Below are 15,981 nucleotides of genomic sequence, written 5' to 3' on the forward strand. Positions count from 1 at the left end.
TCTATATTTAATGCTTCATGTATGTGCCGTAAGATTCGATGTGATGGGGAATCTTGAAAAATTTTGGGAACTAAACAAGGCCTTAATGGATGTATGGATACTTATGGATGCATTATGTATGATATGGAGTATGGACCATGGATGTATGGTGTAATACTATAGTACTTTCTCCATCTCAAATTATAATGAATGTATGGTCAAACTTAACATGTTTTTGACTCTCCAAAATTATTGAAATGACTTATAAATTGGGACACTTGTATATATATTAGCATACATTAATATTTTGTTTGATTTAAAACTGTTGGATGTGTTACTTTTGTATTATTATTATTTTCAAACTTTAGGTAAATATAAATATTATATTTTTTGGCTCGTTAATAAACCGAGCCGAACCCGCTCGTTATCTTAACAAGCTCGTTATCTTAACAAGCTAGCTAGAACGAGACGAGACCTATGAACAGGTTTTGGTAAACATCCGCCAGAGCGAGCCGGCCGGCGATGACTCTTCTGATTGCAGAATTTGGTCAATGGATAGTGTGGGCTAGTTTTAATGTCTATCGAAAACACGGCATTTTTTTCATAAACAAAAACTCCATTTCAGTCGACTAGCTAATACTTATGCGTTTTGTTTACTTGAGCTGCTCGGTAAACACGACGAACAAGGCGCATAGAAAGCATAGCTCCGCCCCGTTTCATCCAAAGGCCAAATCGGCTTATAGTAAATTTGGCAGCATAAATAGTTGCATAGCTAGACTGAGAAAACAAGTCACAATTTTTGTCATTTGTCACGTACGTGACGCCGCATGAGAAACAGCTACTCCCTGCTCATCCGTATATATATAGACCCTGCCATGGAGCCTGCCTATACATATGTGAAGAACAAGATATATTTACCAACAGCAAACTGCTGCTAGTGCTAGAAATCTTGCAATCGCTTAGTTTGTGGCGGCAGAATTGAATTCATCGGTTCAGCATGAAGAAGAAGAAGAACAAGTCGGAGGCATCCAACTACCTGTGCATGGCGCCGATCTTTAGCGCCTGCGTGCCCTCCGGCAAGCAGCAGCCGTCAAGCGACGCCGCCAGGAATAACCGCCTGAGCTTCTCCTTCCCGGAACGCCAGCAGAAGCAGCAGCAGCCGTCGGCGGAGCAGAGCAACTCGGAGAGCATCATCGACCCGGCGGCGTCGGTCATCGCCAAGAAGGAGAAGCAGAAGGACGGCGGCGAGCACTGCACCGTCATCGTGGGCACCATCTTCGGCCGCCGCGCGGGGCGCGTCACCTTCTGCGTGCAGCGCGACGCCGCGGTGCCGCCGCCGTTCCTCTTCGAGCTCTCCGTGCCTATGCAGTCCCTCGCCACCGAGATGGGCTCCGGCCTCCTCCGCATCGCTCTCGAGTGCCACCGCGGCACCGGCACCGGCACCGGCACCGGCAGCGGCCACGGCGGCGGCGGCGGCGAGAGCAGGAACTTGTGGAAGGCGTCCTGCAACGGGCGCGACGTGGGACACGCCGTGCGGCGGCGGCCGACGGACTGGGACCGCCGCGTGCTGGAGAGCATGCGGACCATGACGACCGGCGTCGGCGCGCTCCCGCCCGCGGTGGCGCTGGAAGCCGGGCCCAACGGTGATGGAAACACGCAGCAGGACGGCGCCGGGGAGGTGCTGTACATGCGGGCGACGTACGAGAGGGTCGTGGGCTCCAAGGACGCCGTGTCCTACCACCTCATCAGCCCCGGCGGCGCCGCCGGCGGCAGCCCACCTCAAGAGCTCAGCGTCTTCTTGCTGCGGACCAGGGGTGACTGAGATCACCAACTAATACATGTCTATGTATGCATCACGGACTTTCATTACAGTCACACATGTATATGTATATATAATAATAGTTCGTGCAGCTGTTAATACCTGCTCTAAATATATAGTCGTAAATCAAAATCAGCATGCCATCATGCAGTACATACTCTGATTACAAACACATGATAATGTTATGTATAGGCTGTCTGCCAGGCTCTACCTACACTGGCATTGTGGCAGGCTACACATACCAACAGTCTGCTCATAACAGTTTTTCTTTAACAGAAGTTTGCTCCTAACATTTGTACAGAGCTATCACAGCCTACTGATGATGGATGTGGCCAGGTGCATCTGATGCAAGCAGTCTGAAATTGCAACAGAGATTACATTTCAATTTCAGATGACAATTGTTGGTTGATGCACAGAACCCATTTATCATCTGAATTTCTGAAATCAGTCAAATATTGGATTTCGTCTGCCACATAGCTTGCACAAACCGATGAAGGCATTTTTTTTAGCATAAACAGCAGGTGATCTGCCTTTTCATTTTAGTAGAGGTGGAGAGTCAAAATTTACAGAGAAACAAAGACAATGTAACAATCAAAGAAGACTGAAAAAAGAAACAGGATTGCAGTCCAAACTGCTTGCTAACTAAAGAATCAATATCCCCATGAAGGCAATTAGGCGAATGCTTTCCTATGGTAGAGCCACTAGTAGCAGTACCTAATTGACAGATAGCGGCCTCCATCCTAGCAAATCATCAGAAGAGAAAATTGCTGTGATTACAAGGCCCAAAAATACCCAAAAAAGAAGAAAGAAAGATGAAACACCCCATGGACAATTGCACAATTCCTGAAAATCAACCCCAAATGAGGGAGATTCAACTGAAAGCGAAAATTGGATGAGGAATGCAGGAAGTCACATGCAAGGAGAGCACCCAGCACAGAAACAATCAATCACACATAGACGAGAAGCGCAATCAAATTCTAGCTCCAGGCTTGGATCAGTCCCGCAAACAAAACCCACATTAGCGATAGGATCTACAAGACTAAGCAGGTGGAACAGATGTGAACTAAAGATCTCCAAAATAGAGCAAGAAAATCTACAACAATCTGCCAGAGAATATCCTCTAGCCCAAGCCCCCTCCCACAACGGGAAATCAGAGCAAATCAAACAGACATCAGGTAAGGGGATCAATTACCAGTTGCAATCCGACACTTCAACAAAGCTCCAACATCAGATCCAGGGACAGGCGGACAGCGGCTTTCACAGAAAAATCCGCTGCACAGCTCCAAAAAAAAAGCAAAAAATACAAGATTAATGGGTAAGAGGAACAAGACGATTCAGGGGTGTTGGTGGGTCTGACGTAAGCTGGATCCAACGGCGATACTGTGACCTGAATAAAACAAAACTCAGGTGTCTGGCAGACAGGAGAACTGAACAAATATATAAAGTGTCGAAATTTCATCAAGCTACCTAAGTCAGCCATCATGAGCATCTTCGAATACACAAAAAGGTAGCGAATGATCATTCGACGTTCACCCTAACCCACCCACTTTAATACCTAGATGTCTCTAAGGCCTACAACCCCAAAGCATAAACAGATGTCAGAAGCACCTAAATGATGTCAAAAGCTGATGCAACAGGTTAGCTGCTTCCAGGCAGTGCAGCCAAGACACTATGAAACTCCCGTTTCGCATCACCACAGGCTTCCTTGAACTTGCTTAGTTTCTGCTCGAGCTCAGCTATAACACTGTCTTTTTCATCGAGCAGTGCACCGATTCGGGTTAATGAAGCTATCTCCACCTCTATCTCTACATCCAGCTTGTCCATTTCTTCAAGACAAATAGTGTGTTGAGATTTGATTTTGACCAGTTTGGTCAGGGTGCTATGCAAATATTGGACACTAAATCCATGTCCCTCCAGAAGACAGAGTATACTAAACTTGTCCTGGAACCATTCCATGCTATTGTCTATGCTTGCTTTCCTTATAATCCTCACTAAATCGGAAAATACAGCCACCAGACCTAATGCCATTCCTTCATGCATTGTTGGCGAAAACCCTCTTAGTGGAAGGAAATGGGGTCTTTGAGGATACGCACTAAACACATCCATTGCTTCAATTTGAGGCCACACAGGTGAGCTCTTGACAAACAGAGGCTTGCCATCAGCCAGTGGTGAGGGCAACAAGTTCTCAGAAGCTGAGCGGCTCCTAAATGGAGGACTGTCTATGGTGGATTGTGAGCTCCTAGCATTCTTAAGACGACGTAGAAAGCCCGAGCTCTCATCCACTTCCCCGCCAGCCTGTTGATCCACTTTCCCACCAGCCTGTTGATCCACTTCCCTACCAGCCTCTTGGACCCGATAATCAAGAGATGGGATGGCTGTTTCCATAACGCAGTTGCTTTTAGCTACTTGATTAGCAGAATGATCTGCGCACACGTGATCATTTCTGTTCTGATCAGACAAAGGAGTGTCCATCACCAATGAGCAATGTGGGCTATGTTCCGAACCTTCAGCTAATATGCTATCCAGCTGCTTCAGATCTTTCCTTGACTTTTTGGTGGCCGGAGATTCAGGAGCATGACTGTGTTGTTCATCACCATTGGATGTCACATCAACAGGTGGCCTTGGACTTTCTCTAGACATGGACACTCTACTCAAGTTAGCTGATGGTCTCTTAGCAGCCACAATCCTCCTTCGATTCCCAATCCAATTGTTCCAATTGTTTATGGGCTTAAGCAATTCCACCACCTTGGTCACAAGCAAATATTCCTTCTTGTTACCGACAATGACCTTATACTTCCACTTCCCCCTGATGACCTTCTCCACCTCTCCCAGCGACCACGCCCCTCTACAGTATGCCTCGACCTCATTGCCAGGCTCCAGCTGCAACTCGCTCTCACTGTCCCTGCAGAAATGTTCTAAAGCCGGTCTGATGAACTGCCAATGGACGTACTCCGCGGCCTTCCCCTCCCCGTAGTCCACGACGTAGCTGAGCTCGTCGACGACCCATGCCACAGTGGCAGGGTACCAGGAGTAGCCGTAGAAGTCCCGGTGCCTCCCCACCTCAACCTTTTCCCCGACCTTGTAGACCCGGAGCTTGAAGCTGGGGGCAGCCATCGCCGCCCGCGAGAGGACCCAGTGCCCGTCGACGTAGTCACGACGGCGCCGGACGAGGTGGGGCGAGAACTCGATGGTCTCGCGGGTGATGGGGAAGCCGACGGTGACGGTGGCGGTGGCGGAGGCGCCGGGTTCAGGGTCGGGGGAGTCGAGGGTGGACATGACGATGCCCGTCCACCAGCCGTCGTAGTGGAACGCCTCTACGATGTCGTAGAGGTGGAAGCGCGGCGGGGACGACGACTCCGACGGGGGTGGCGGCCGGGGGCGGACTTGGCTGAACGGGATAATCTCCGTGAGGGCGCTGCAGCCATCGTCGGCGACGAGGTGCGAGTATGTGGTGGTGTAGTCGCGGACGCGGCGGCCATTCGCGGGCGCGAAGTCGACGACCGTAGCCTCGTACCAGGAGCCGTGGAATCCTTCGCCGTCGAGGCGAACCTCGACCTCCGCGCCACGGGGCAGGGTCAGGTGCGCCGGCGACGAGGTCTTGCTCAAGTACTTACCGGACCAGCGACGGCGATGGCCGCCGGTGGCGGCGGCCATTGGGGAGCTATGCGTGATTTCTTTCTTCTTCTTTTTTTTTTTGGTGGGGGAAGGGGAGAGGCGGGGCACTCGGGCTGGTAAAAAAACGCAAAGAGCTACTGGAAGTGACGACTAGCAAGTACAGTACTACGGTACTACCTCCATCCCCAAAAATTGTAACCCTTTAATTTTGACTAAGGGGATGTTTGGGACTGCTCCACGAACTCTGCTCCGTAAACTCTGCCGTGAAGCAGCTCCACAAAAAACTGGACTTCGTAGAGTACCTCTTTAGGTGCTCTCACAACTCTACCTTTTTTTCCTCGAACTGAGTGCATGGAGCTGAAACCGTTTGGTAAAAAAACGTGGAGCGGAGCTGAAAAACGTAAAGCAGAGCAGTCCCAAACACCCCCTAAATATAATTTAAAAAATACTAATATTTATAAATTTTTAATTTTTATTAAATATAATTTTAAAAGTACTAATATTTATAATATATAATAAGTCATAAAATATATTTTTATAATAAATTTAATTGAAGATTTAATTGTACATAACGTCTTATATAAAGTTGGTCAACAAAAATATCTTTTGACTTTTCGAAAAACGAGATTTAGACTGACTTGTCGGAAAACGAGAATTAGACTGACTCCAACAACTAGAAGGTAAAAGGATAACCCATTCCAGGATTTAGGTTCTACATAATAAATGGGTCAGCAACCCAAAAACTTTATTTTCCAACAGCCACAATGCAAATGACAGCCCCCTGCGCCTATCTCTCTCCCCACTGAGGTCTGCACAGGAGAGCTTTGGCCTGCCGCCGTGTGGGTGACCTCCGCCGGCCAGCTCATGGGGGCGAGCGCATGGGGGAGCGCCGGCACCGCCACCGCACAACCAACCTCCAGCCCACCACCAAGTAGGCGAGCCCACTGCGTTGAGGTTCGCTTGTCTTTCTCCAGATCCACCCTAACCCGAAATGGCCTCCTACTACGACGACAAGGACTCCGGCCGCCATCGCCCTTCCTAGCACCACCCATCCACGTGGGGGCAGCAGCGACCTTGCCTCGAGCGCGAAGCTCGTGGTGGAGGCGGCCAGGCTAGCACTCTAAGACCACAACCTGGAGGTGGACAAGGGCGGGCTGCGTCATCGGCGCGGCGGCCGACCTGCTCCATGCTGCCTCCCAGTACGGCAAGCTCCACCTGGCACCGTCGTCGTCGTCGTCTTCCAACCGACGCCCAGGCCAACCGCTATCGGCGCAAGAGGATTGCGTAGTGGGGGAGAGTTAACTTTGCTTTATCTTCCACTATTTTATTTTTTTATTGAAGTTCGTGTTCATGTGTGTTCGAATTTGTTTTTTGTTGGAAAAAAAACCTTGCCACAATCAAAAAAAAAAAGTCTCCCTTTCTCTTTTCAGGATTGGGAGGCAAATCTTATCGAGTGCAAAAAGACGCGGCAGAGATTGAACATGAAAAGAATAGAATAAATTATTGAATTGTGATTGATCTCCGGTACATGGCGAAATGCCACCTTGATGTCCCTTGGAGATGTTTGTGTTACACAGATGAATAGTAACCACAGGATTAGATCTATGGTTAATGCTAATTCTATCCAGTAATAATCCACGTGAAGATGGATCCCTGGGATGAAATGGATTGTGATTTGATGATTTGGTCAGTCTCAATGTATGTTTAATGAAAGTGTCATGCACATAAAATAGGGTGTCACATAAGCAAAATTGCTGACTTTGCAGGGTCATTAAATGAAGGAGTTTCATTAGATGAGAGAAGAGTTTCGTCCCATCAAAATTATGAGTCTCGGTTATTACATCGAGACTAGCGGCTTCCACAGTGCTCTAGCTTCGAGTCGACGGCGTCTCCTGTGGCGATATACCCACATACTACAGCTCAACAGGCGCACCGCCACCACCAACCCGGCCCCAGCAGCAGCAGTAGCGCTCATTGGAGCTGGAGGAGCTCTAGCCAGCTTCACCGAGGAAACCTGCAGGCTGCGTTGGGCGCCGAGAACTTACCACCGGTGTCTCGTCGCGGTCGTCGGTGGGATCGAGCCACAAGTACTCGGATTTCCAGTACCACAGATTATTGTATATGCATGGTGCCGTCACGGTGTCTGCTGTAGGGAGATCTCTATCCTACTCTCTACCAGAATCACTTTATCAGAGAATCAAAGAAGGTGAAGCTAAGAATAATTTATTGTTGATTCCTATTCTGCGGCCGTCGATAGTACCTTTGTCATTACCAATGGCGGAACTGGATAAGAAGAAGCTGTCAACATGACATCAAATGGCAAACCAAACAGCAAACTATCCAAGGGGAGAAGATAACTGTTATTAATAAATCGATAAAACAGCAAACTATTGAAGGAAGGGGAATAGCTAACTATTATTATTAACATACTAATCTACTACTAGGAGTTGCATATATATGAATACACAGCAGTACTGAAACACCATTACACTGACAATCAAGGTCAGGCAGTGCTATCCTCACGAGGAGCTTCCGTTGTCTCTTCAGCTTTCTTCTTTTCTTCTCTCGAACGAGCCCTTGACAAAGCCTCGGTCATATCAGAATTCATTGGCACAACAACTTTCAGCAGATCAATGAAAGCTTCGACATCCTTGACCTCCCCTTCATCTCCAAGATACTTAAGTATCACCTCAATCATCGAAGGCTCAGGGATCCAGCCAGAATCAGGGACGCACATAGAGAGGGCCCTTTTGGTCAGCTCATAAGCTCTCGGGACATCACCTTTCTCGGCATAGGCACTTGCCACAATTGCCCAGCTGGTTGCAGAAGGCTTCTTACCCTTTCTCAAGAAGCCGTCAAGCAGGGCCTCAGCCTTGTCCAGCAAGCCCCATTGGCAGTATCCTTTGAGCAGGATATTTGGAACTTTGAAGTCGAATTCATTTTTGCTGGACTCCCACTTTTTCAGCAAGTCTTCAGCTTCCGCGATCTCATCAAGCTTCACAAGCACTGTAAGCATGTACTTGTATCCCTTGTTGATACACCCCTTACATTTCAACATTTGCAGCACCCATAGCCTCTTGATCTCTGATTTGTCCCCGAGGTGGCCATACAGGGAAATCAAGTGACTATAGGCAAACGAATCCTTTTCATCCATTTTTGCCTCTGCTTTCTGTAAGGCAGAGTATGCCTTTTCCCTTAGGTCACCCTTAATGTAGTGGCTTGCAACATCAGCATAGGTTCTCCAGTCAACAACAACTTGAGACGCAAATTCCATCTCTTCCAGGGTGTTCTCCAAGCCAGAAAAGTCAGCTCTTGTGCCATAAGCATTTATGCATATGTTGTAGCTGAAATTATTGGGAACAATCCCATTGCTCTTCATTTCTGCCATCACTGAAGGGACCCTCTCATGCTGCTCTACGTTGGCATAGAGGATCATGAGGTTGCTGTAGGGGAGTGGGGTGAACACGAAACCCAGCTCTTTCATCTTCTGAAAATGGGCCAACGCTTTGTCAACCAAGCATTCTCGTGTGTAGCAGTAGAGAAGTGCACCATATGGTTTCTCTGTCTTATCTTTGTCAGATAGGTTATTGAAGTAGGTCTCTGCTGCTCCAACTCCATGAATATGACCGATTAAATCCAGGTGAACAGCATGATCCTTTGGCAGAAATTTGACGTGACCCTTGAGATTCATCCACTCAGAGACCTGTTCAAAGTGGAAAAAAATAATGATCAATGAGGGATGCCCCAAGAATTCGTACAAAACTGTGCATACACCAAGTCTGCAGCGCTAAGTCCTTGAACATATATGCTTCTTGAGGACATGTATTCACTAATCATGTGCTACCAAGCAATGATGGCCAAGCTTGTACTAAATCCTATATGTTTATCAGCATTAATCATGTGCTACGAAGCAATGATGGCCAAGCTTGTACTAAATCGTATATGTTTATCAGCATTGTGGATACACATAGGGGTAAGCACATAAGTAGTACCTATGACTGAAAAGCAGGCTAAAATCTCTCTGGAGTCTTGAACTCCTGAATTCCTAGAGATAACTAAAGTTGCCCTCTTTGTATCGTCCTATCCATGTTTCTCACAAAAGAACAAAGTATTCACAACAACTATTTTTTGTCCTCTTTGTATCAATCCTATCCATGTTTCTCACCAAAAAAAAAACAAAGTATTCACAACAACTATTTCACGTGATTAGCATCGTAGCAATGAGTCACATATCACATTTTAGAAATTTCTGCATTACCTCATGATCGAGAGAAATATACCTTCTTTCTGTAGCAGCATTACATCATACACATACACCTCAAATGCAAATACGAAGAGACAGATAATATGGCAAGATAAACAACACCATCCCCCATATCATTTCATCGAAAACCTTCCAAGCAACAGTGACAACAAGCAACCGAGAATGAAAGGGAGATGGCATGGAGGAGTGCCGTATCTACCTCGAGGGCCTGGCGGTGACGGTGGCGCCTGCGCAGATCCTTGACGACGAAATGGAGCTCACAAGGTCGGAGGCGTTTTCCGGACCGCGCCGCCCACAGTTCGATCTCCGGCACGAGGAGTGTGCCCGGTTTGCCCAGCGGGCACAGCGTGGACCACAGGGTCGGCGGCCGCGCCGGCGGCGTTCCCTCCTCGGCTCTGTTGCTGCGAGACGAGGAGGCAACGGCGCGAGATGGCGGAACGGGGAGGAGACCTCCGCGGCGGCCAATGCTGAGCAGGCGGCGCGCCGCGGCGAAGAGAGAGGACGAGGCCATGGCAAATGGCGTGCGTGGCGGGTGCGGGTGGCGCCGTGGCGGCTCGGCGTCCGCGGGCACCGACTTGCACTTGGCGTAAGTATGCCGTAGCCCCTGGGGGTTTGGGCCTCTCTTATATGGGATTTGGGCTCTAGCGATTTCAGTTTTCGGCCCAATTCTCGTCGGCCCCCTCTCCTTGAATCCTCTGTACAACATGGATACCGGCATCGCTTTTGGTCTGATTATTATGCTACTACTTCCTCTGATCTAAATTTTAAATAATTATGAATTTTCTAAATACATAATTTTTATTGTGTATCTATGGTACGTAATAAAAACTACTATGTATCTAGAGACTTCAAATTTAAAATGAAGAGGATACAAAACAAATGAAGAACCAAACACCACCTTATCAAACTAATTTACTCTATAGTTAGGAGCAGTACTCCCTCTCTCACATAATTAATCGCTGAATACAATTTCTAAATAAACTTATTTAGAGATACAATTGTTACTAATACTTTCTAAAAACTAGTCAAACTAAGCACGAACATCATAGCAAGATTCTTTTTGGACGGAGGTAGTATATAGGATCAGACAGCAGTATTGAAACACCATTTCACTGACAATCAAGGTCAGGCAATAAGATCCTCACGGAGAGCTTCCCTTGCCCCTTCACCTTTCTTTTCTTCTCTCGAACGAGCCCTTGACAAAGCCTCCGTCATATCAGAGTTCATTGGCACAGCAACTTTCAGCAGATCAATGAAAGCTTCGACATCCTTGACCTCCCTTTCATCTCCAAGATACTTAAGTATCATCTCAATCATCGAAGGCTCAGGGACCCAGCCAGAATTAGGGGCGTACATATAGAGGGCATTTTTGGTCAGCTCATAAGCTCTCGCGACATCACCTTTCTCCGTATAGCCACTTGCCACAATTTCCCAGCTCGTTGAAGGAGGCATCTTTCCCTTTATCAAGAAGCCGTCGAGCAGTGCCTCGGCCTTGTCCAGCAAGCCCTTTTGGCAGTACCATGTGAGCAGCACATTTGGAACTTTGAAGTCGAATTCATTTTTGCTGGTCTCCCACTCTTTCAGCAAGTCTTCAGCTTCCGCGATCTCATCAAGCTTCACAAGCACTGCAAGAATGTTGGTGTAGTCTGTGTTAAGATGCCTCTGACAGTTCGACATTTGCACCGCCCATAGCCTCTTGACCTCTGATTTGTCCCCAAGGTGGCCATATAAGGAAATCAAGTGTCTATAGGCAGCCAGATCCTTTATACCCATTTTTGCCTCTGCTTTCTTTAAGGCAGAGTATGCCTTCTCCCTTAGGTCACCCTTAATGTATTGGCTTGCCACGACAGTGTAGGTATTCCAGTCAACAACAATTTGAGGCTCACATTCCATCTCCTCCAGGGTGTTCTCCAACCCAAAAAAATCAGCTCTTGTGCCATAAGAATTTATGCATATTCTGTAGCTAAAATTATCTGGAACAATACCATTACTCTTCATCTCTGCCATCACCGAAGGGACCCTCTCATGCTGCTCTATGTTGGTATAGAGGCTCATGAGGTTGTTGTAGGGGAGCGCGGTGAACACAAAACCCAGCTCTTTCATCTTCTGAAAATGGGCCAACGCTTTATCGACCAAGCGTTCTCGTGTATAGCAGTTGAGAAGTGCACCATATGGTTTCTCTGTCTTATCTTTGTCAGATAGGTTATTGAAGTAGGTCTCTGCTGCTCCAACTCCATGAATATGACCGATTAAATCCAGGTGAACAGCATGATCCTTTGGCAGAAATTTGACGTGACCCTTCAGATTCATCCACTCAGAGACCTGTTCAAAGTGGAAAAAAATAATGATCAATGAGGGATGCCCCAAGAATTCGTACAAAACTGTGCATACATCAAGTCTGCAGCGCTAAGTCCTTGAACATATATGCTTCTTGAGGACATGTATTCACTAATCATGTGCTATGACAAAGAAGCAATGATGGCCAAGCTTGTACTGAATCCTATATGTTGACCAGGCCACTCAAATCCTTCTACTGAGTGCAGATCCATTACTAACTTTGAGTCCTGTAAAACATACATTGTGTAGTTCTTAAATTCTACAATTTACAGATAATGCAAAATTAGAAATATTCGAATCAAGTAAACCTTAGGCAATATTGGGAGACAGACTTGCGTCTGTTGAGGAATTATGAGTGCAGTTTACTGCTTTCTTGATCACTTCCTTGCATGATCCTATATTCTTTTCCCCCTAAATGCTAAAACTAACTACAGACCTCACATTCTACATGATATATGTTCTCTCAGTGGTATTGCTTGAAAACTATGAAATGAACTAAACTAGACCTAGGAGTCGAACCCAGCCAGTGGAGGTGCTACTAAAACATCACAACCATTATGCTATGAACTCGTTTTCTCATCTGTCAGTAAACCACTGTCAATTGTTTTGGCGTTGTTGTCATATTTAAGATTAATAGAATGTGACATATGTCTTAAAAATGAATAAGGTAAACTCCATTTATATGTCTACTTCCTTAGCTCTTAATTTTAGCTGACAGTTGTTATGTGTTTGTAGCATTACTTCTACATATTTGGATTCAGTTCAATGGGTCAAGTGCATCCCCTGTGGGCAGCTGCAGCTCAATGTTCATGGTTTTTTTTTTTAAAAAAAAGCCATCGACAAGAGCATGCCGGCATATATTGATAGAGAAGGAATCAAGGAGCCAAATTCAATAGAAGAAAAGAAAAAGAAAACCACAACACTCACGAAGGTGACAACAAGACCACCAGCAAAATAAAAGCAACACCGGCAAAACCACCAAGGCAACGACCGTCAAACGACACACTGCACACCACATGAAACAAGTCACATTTACTGTTCATGGCTGGCACATGAGGGAAACAAGGCTCTCAAATCATTATCAGACACATTTACTGTTTCTGCCACCACCATTTGATATTAACTGAAACTCTAGATTCTCTCCAACAAAGACAAGATTTCTCCTTACTAAGCTATCAGCTCGTCAACTCACTAAATAAAATGAGACAAGTCAGCAATGTAGATTCTGTTCATGTTCAAATAAAGTCATACTCTCTAAAACCCTGCTTAGTTTCACATAACTTCTGATGCATGGAAATCACTCATGTGACAAACAAATACTATACAAACAAAAGAAACTTACCTAAACACCACAGATCTTACCATGGCCTAAACTATCGATGAGGCGTCCCATATTTAACAAGTGTATCAATACTTGTGCAGAACCGGACAGGGTCTCTATTACTCACGCTGTCACCCATCACGGGCTGGCCAAAACAGGATGTCGCGCGGCAACGCGCGCATAGTTTCTAGTGGTACCAATGAGTTGCATAACGCATTTTAGAAATTTCTGCATTACATCGTGCTCGAGAGAAACCTATACTCCTGTAGCAGCATTCCATCATACACATACACCTCAAATGCAAATACGAAGAGACAGATAATATGGCAAGAAAAACAACAACATCCCCCCATAACATTTCATCGAACATCTTCCACGCGCCAATGACGGCCAGAATAGAAGGAGGAGGGCATGGAGGAGAGCCGTATCTACCTCGAGGGCCTGGCGGTGGCGGCGGCGCGTGCGCAGCTCCTTGACAATGCGTCGGAGATCAACGTCTCGGAGGTGGTTTTCGGGCCGCGCCGCCCACAGTTCAATCTCTGGCACAAGGAGTGTGCCCGGGTTGCCCAGCGGCCACAGCGTGGACCCCAGGGTCGGCGGCCGCGCGGGCGGCGTTCCCTCCTCGCCACTGTTGCTGCGAGACGAGGAGGCAACGGCGCGAGAGGGCGAGACGGGGAGGAGCCCTCTGCGGCGGCCAAGGCTGAGCAGGCGGCGCGCCGCGGCGAAGAGAGAGGACGAGGCCATGGCAAATGGCGTGGCAGGTGGCGGCTCGGCGGGCACTGGCTTCGCCGTAGCCGTAGGTAGCCACGTGGGGAGTTTGGGCCTCTCTTCTGGTATTTGGGCTTTAGCCATTTTGACTTTTGGCCCAATTATCGCCGGTCCCCTTTTTCCCCGAAACCCTTGCAGAAAGGGATAAAAATTATTGTATCTCCTGAGTTATCTCTACTATAATTGAAATCTTCTCCAAGCAAATCCCACCTACAAGATCAACGACTCACAGCATATGTCATACAGATTAGACGGCCCAGATTAGAAGTATGATGACGACCTTACATCTCTACTCTCCGCCCTACTCTCCGTCCTCAGCCTCAACCAAGGACAAGCACCGGCCAGCAGCGGAGCCGTGCCGCTCGAGCACGAGGTCGACGACAAGCAAGTCCACGAGCACGTCAGTGAGGGGGTCATGCGCTTGTCCTCCGGCAGCGGCGGCTCCGGCGGAGGGGGTTCTCGTTCCAGCAGCAGCGGATCAAGTGGCGGTTCTGGTTCTCGTTCCGACAGTGGATCATCAAGCGGCGGTGGCGGTTCTCGTTCCGGCGGCAGCGGGTCAAAGGGCGGCGGTTCCCGTTCCGGCGGTGGATCAAGAGGCGGTGGCTCTCGTTCCGGCAGCGGGTCAAAGGGCGGCGGATCAAGAGGCGGCGGCTCGAGAGGCACCACGAACTATGATGATGATGATGATAGCGTGCTTGACGTGCTCGATTACGACGATTCGTCTGCCGGTGCCCGCGGCGGCGCTTGGAAGACTGGAGTCGCTGCCACGTTTCTTGCCGTCGCCTCGCTCTTGTACATCTAGACACACGCGGACGCACTGCGTAGGGTGCATGATCTCGATGGCATCGATCATCGTAGTATTTTTTTTAATATCGATCATCGTAGTTATTAGTTTATTATTATACTAGGTTCGTGCCCATGCGTTGCAACGGAATAACTAAACTTTAATACATAAAACACATGAATCGCACGATAAGAACACAATACTATGAAATTAAACACATGGATCTCACAAAATCTTTGAAAATTTTCTACATACCCTTCCTTGCTTGTCTTCTTGGCATTGCGTGATAGACTTTGAACATAGGTGCCTGATTTTGTTAGACATTTTTTGTTTTATTATTCCTTTAATCGATCTCTATAATTTTGTTTTTCTTGCTTGTTTGTCCAATAAGTCAGGTATACACCTACACTAACTACAATCAAGTATCTCATTTTTTATAGACTTGTTACCAAAGTTACAAGACAAATGATGGGCATTTGTAGATCAGCTGTGTTTCTCAATTTTTCTACATAGCATTTGTTAAAACCAAATATATATTCCCAAAAAAAGTACCGTAATTTTCATATAGACTTTCTTGTTAGTGGGGTAGGTTTGTTTTTAGTTTTATGATTTTTTTTAGTTTTGTAATTTTTTCTAAATGTCACCGTAGCGTTAGCACGGGTAATATACTAGTAGTTGTAGTCTGACAGACTTTTCTCTTCTGAAACTCCAAAACCAAATATTTTCAAAACAAGCACGGATGAAGGGCATAAGCGCCACATCTCGCAATGTTGTGAGCCTATGACCGCTATTGTGAGCCTAGGATGAGCTGAAGGAAATTGAGTGAGCGAGTCGAGGACAAGGAGCGAGCCATCAAAGAGAACCACCTTGCAATGTTGTAGTAAAGTTTATAGTTTTTCACATAAACTATCAAAATATGCCCGTGCGTTACTACGGAAGCAAACAAACGTTTATAAAAAATGAGCACTTTGTTATATTTATTTATGTTTTATCCTTTGTATGAAATTTGACAATTTTAAGCATTTAAAACTGACTTTGAAGCAAATTGTCCATATATAGTTTATATACATGCTCTTAGACTTTTTAGGATTTTT

The 15,981-nt window shown here is 46.8% G+C and overlaps 5 protein-coding genes and 1 long non-coding RNA gene across 6 annotated transcripts; 3 read left to right on the plus strand and 3 right to left on the minus strand.

Moving 5' to 3' along the window:
• Positions 675-1,831, plus strand: LOC8065572 (protein MIZU-KUSSEI 1). Its single transcript, XM_002437493.2, has one exon. It carries the CDS (start codon positions 977-979, stop codon positions 1,799-1,801), a length of 825 nt encoding a protein of 274 aa, XP_002437538.1. The 5' UTR covers positions 675-976; the 3' UTR covers positions 1,802-1,831.
• On the minus strand, positions 2,477-5,456 carry LOC8063833 (DUF724 domain-containing protein 3). The gene is made up of 2 exons (XM_002438916.2): positions 2,991-5,456; positions 2,477-2,538 (listed from the first exon to the last, which is right to left on the minus strand). The coding sequence occupies exon 1, from the start codon at positions 5,450-5,452 to the stop codon at positions 3,437-3,439; it is 2,016 nt and encodes a 671-aa protein (XP_002438961.1). The 5' UTR covers positions 5,453-5,456; the 3' UTR covers positions 2,477-2,538; positions 2,991-3,436.
• On the plus strand, positions 6,088-7,639 carry LOC110430857. Its single transcript, XR_002448246.1, has 2 exons — positions 6,088-7,099; positions 7,180-7,639. It is a non-coding gene; the product is annotated as an uncharacterized LOC110430857 (long non-coding RNA).
• On the minus strand, positions 7,708-10,238 carry LOC8065573 (pentatricopeptide repeat-containing protein At4g21705, mitochondrial). The gene is made up of 2 exons (XM_002438917.2): positions 9,877-10,238; positions 7,708-9,116 (listed from the first exon to the last, which is right to left on the minus strand). The coding sequence occupies exons 1-2, from the start codon at positions 10,186-10,188 to the stop codon at positions 7,917-7,919; spliced, it is 1,512 nt and encodes a 503-aa protein (XP_002438962.1). The 5' UTR covers positions 10,189-10,238; the 3' UTR covers positions 7,708-7,916.
• Positions 10,558-14,100, minus strand: LOC8065574 (pentatricopeptide repeat-containing protein At4g21705, mitochondrial). Its single transcript, XM_002438918.2, has 2 exons — positions 13,768-14,100; positions 10,558-11,999 (listed from the first exon to the last, which is right to left on the minus strand). Exons 1-2 carry the CDS (start codon positions 14,077-14,079, stop codon positions 10,803-10,805), a joined length of 1,509 nt encoding a protein of 502 aa, XP_002438963.1. The 5' UTR covers positions 14,080-14,100; the 3' UTR covers positions 10,558-10,802.
• Positions 14,078-14,905, plus strand: LOC110431198 (sericin-1-like). The gene is made up of 2 exons (XM_021449929.1): positions 14,078-14,131; positions 14,369-14,905. The coding sequence occupies exons 1-2, from the start codon at positions 14,078-14,080 to the stop codon at positions 14,903-14,905; spliced, it is 591 nt and encodes a 196-aa protein (XP_021305604.1).

This window comes from Sorghum bicolor, chromosome 10, assembly GCF_000003195.3.
Source record: "Sorghum bicolor cultivar BTx623 chromosome 10, Sorghum_bicolor_NCBIv3, whole genome shotgun sequence".
In the NCBI taxonomy this organism is placed as follows: domain Eukaryota; kingdom Viridiplantae; phylum Streptophyta; class Magnoliopsida; order Poales; family Poaceae; genus Sorghum; species Sorghum bicolor.

Excerpts from the sequence above, each read along its gene's own strand:
- LOC110431198 (XM_021449929.1), top strand. The coding sequence starts at position 14,078 with ATGGCAAATGGCGTGGCAGGTGGCGGCTCGGCGGGCACTGGCTTCGCC. Across the intron at positions 14,132-14,368 it reads GCACTGGCTTCGCCGTAGCC|AAGTATGATGACGACCTTAC; the intron begins GTAGGTAGCCAC and ends GGCCCAGATTAG.
- LOC8065574 (XM_002438918.2), bottom strand. The coding sequence starts at position 14,079 with ATGGCCTCGTCCTCTCTCTTCGCCGCGGCGCGCCGCCTGCTCAGCCTT. Across the intron at positions 12,000-13,767 it reads GCCACCGCCAGGCCCTCGAG|GTCTCTGAGTGGATGAATCT; the intron begins GTAGATACGGCT and ends CACTTTGAACAG.
- LOC8065572 (XM_002437493.2), top strand. The coding sequence starts at position 977 with ATGAAGAAGAAGAAGAACAAGTCGGAGGCATCCAACTACCTGTGCATG.
- LOC8065573 (XM_002438917.2), bottom strand. The coding sequence starts at position 10,188 with ATGGCCTCGTCCTCTCTCTTCGCCGCGGCGCGCCGCCTGCTCAGCATT. Across the intron at positions 9,117-9,876 it reads GTCACCGCCAGGCCCTCGAG|GTCTCTGAGTGGATGAATCT; the intron begins GTAGATACGGCA and ends CACTTTGAACAG.
- LOC8063833 (XM_002438916.2), bottom strand. The coding sequence starts at position 5,452 with ATGGCCGCCGCCACCGGCGGCCATCGCCGTCGCTGGTCCGGTAAGTAC.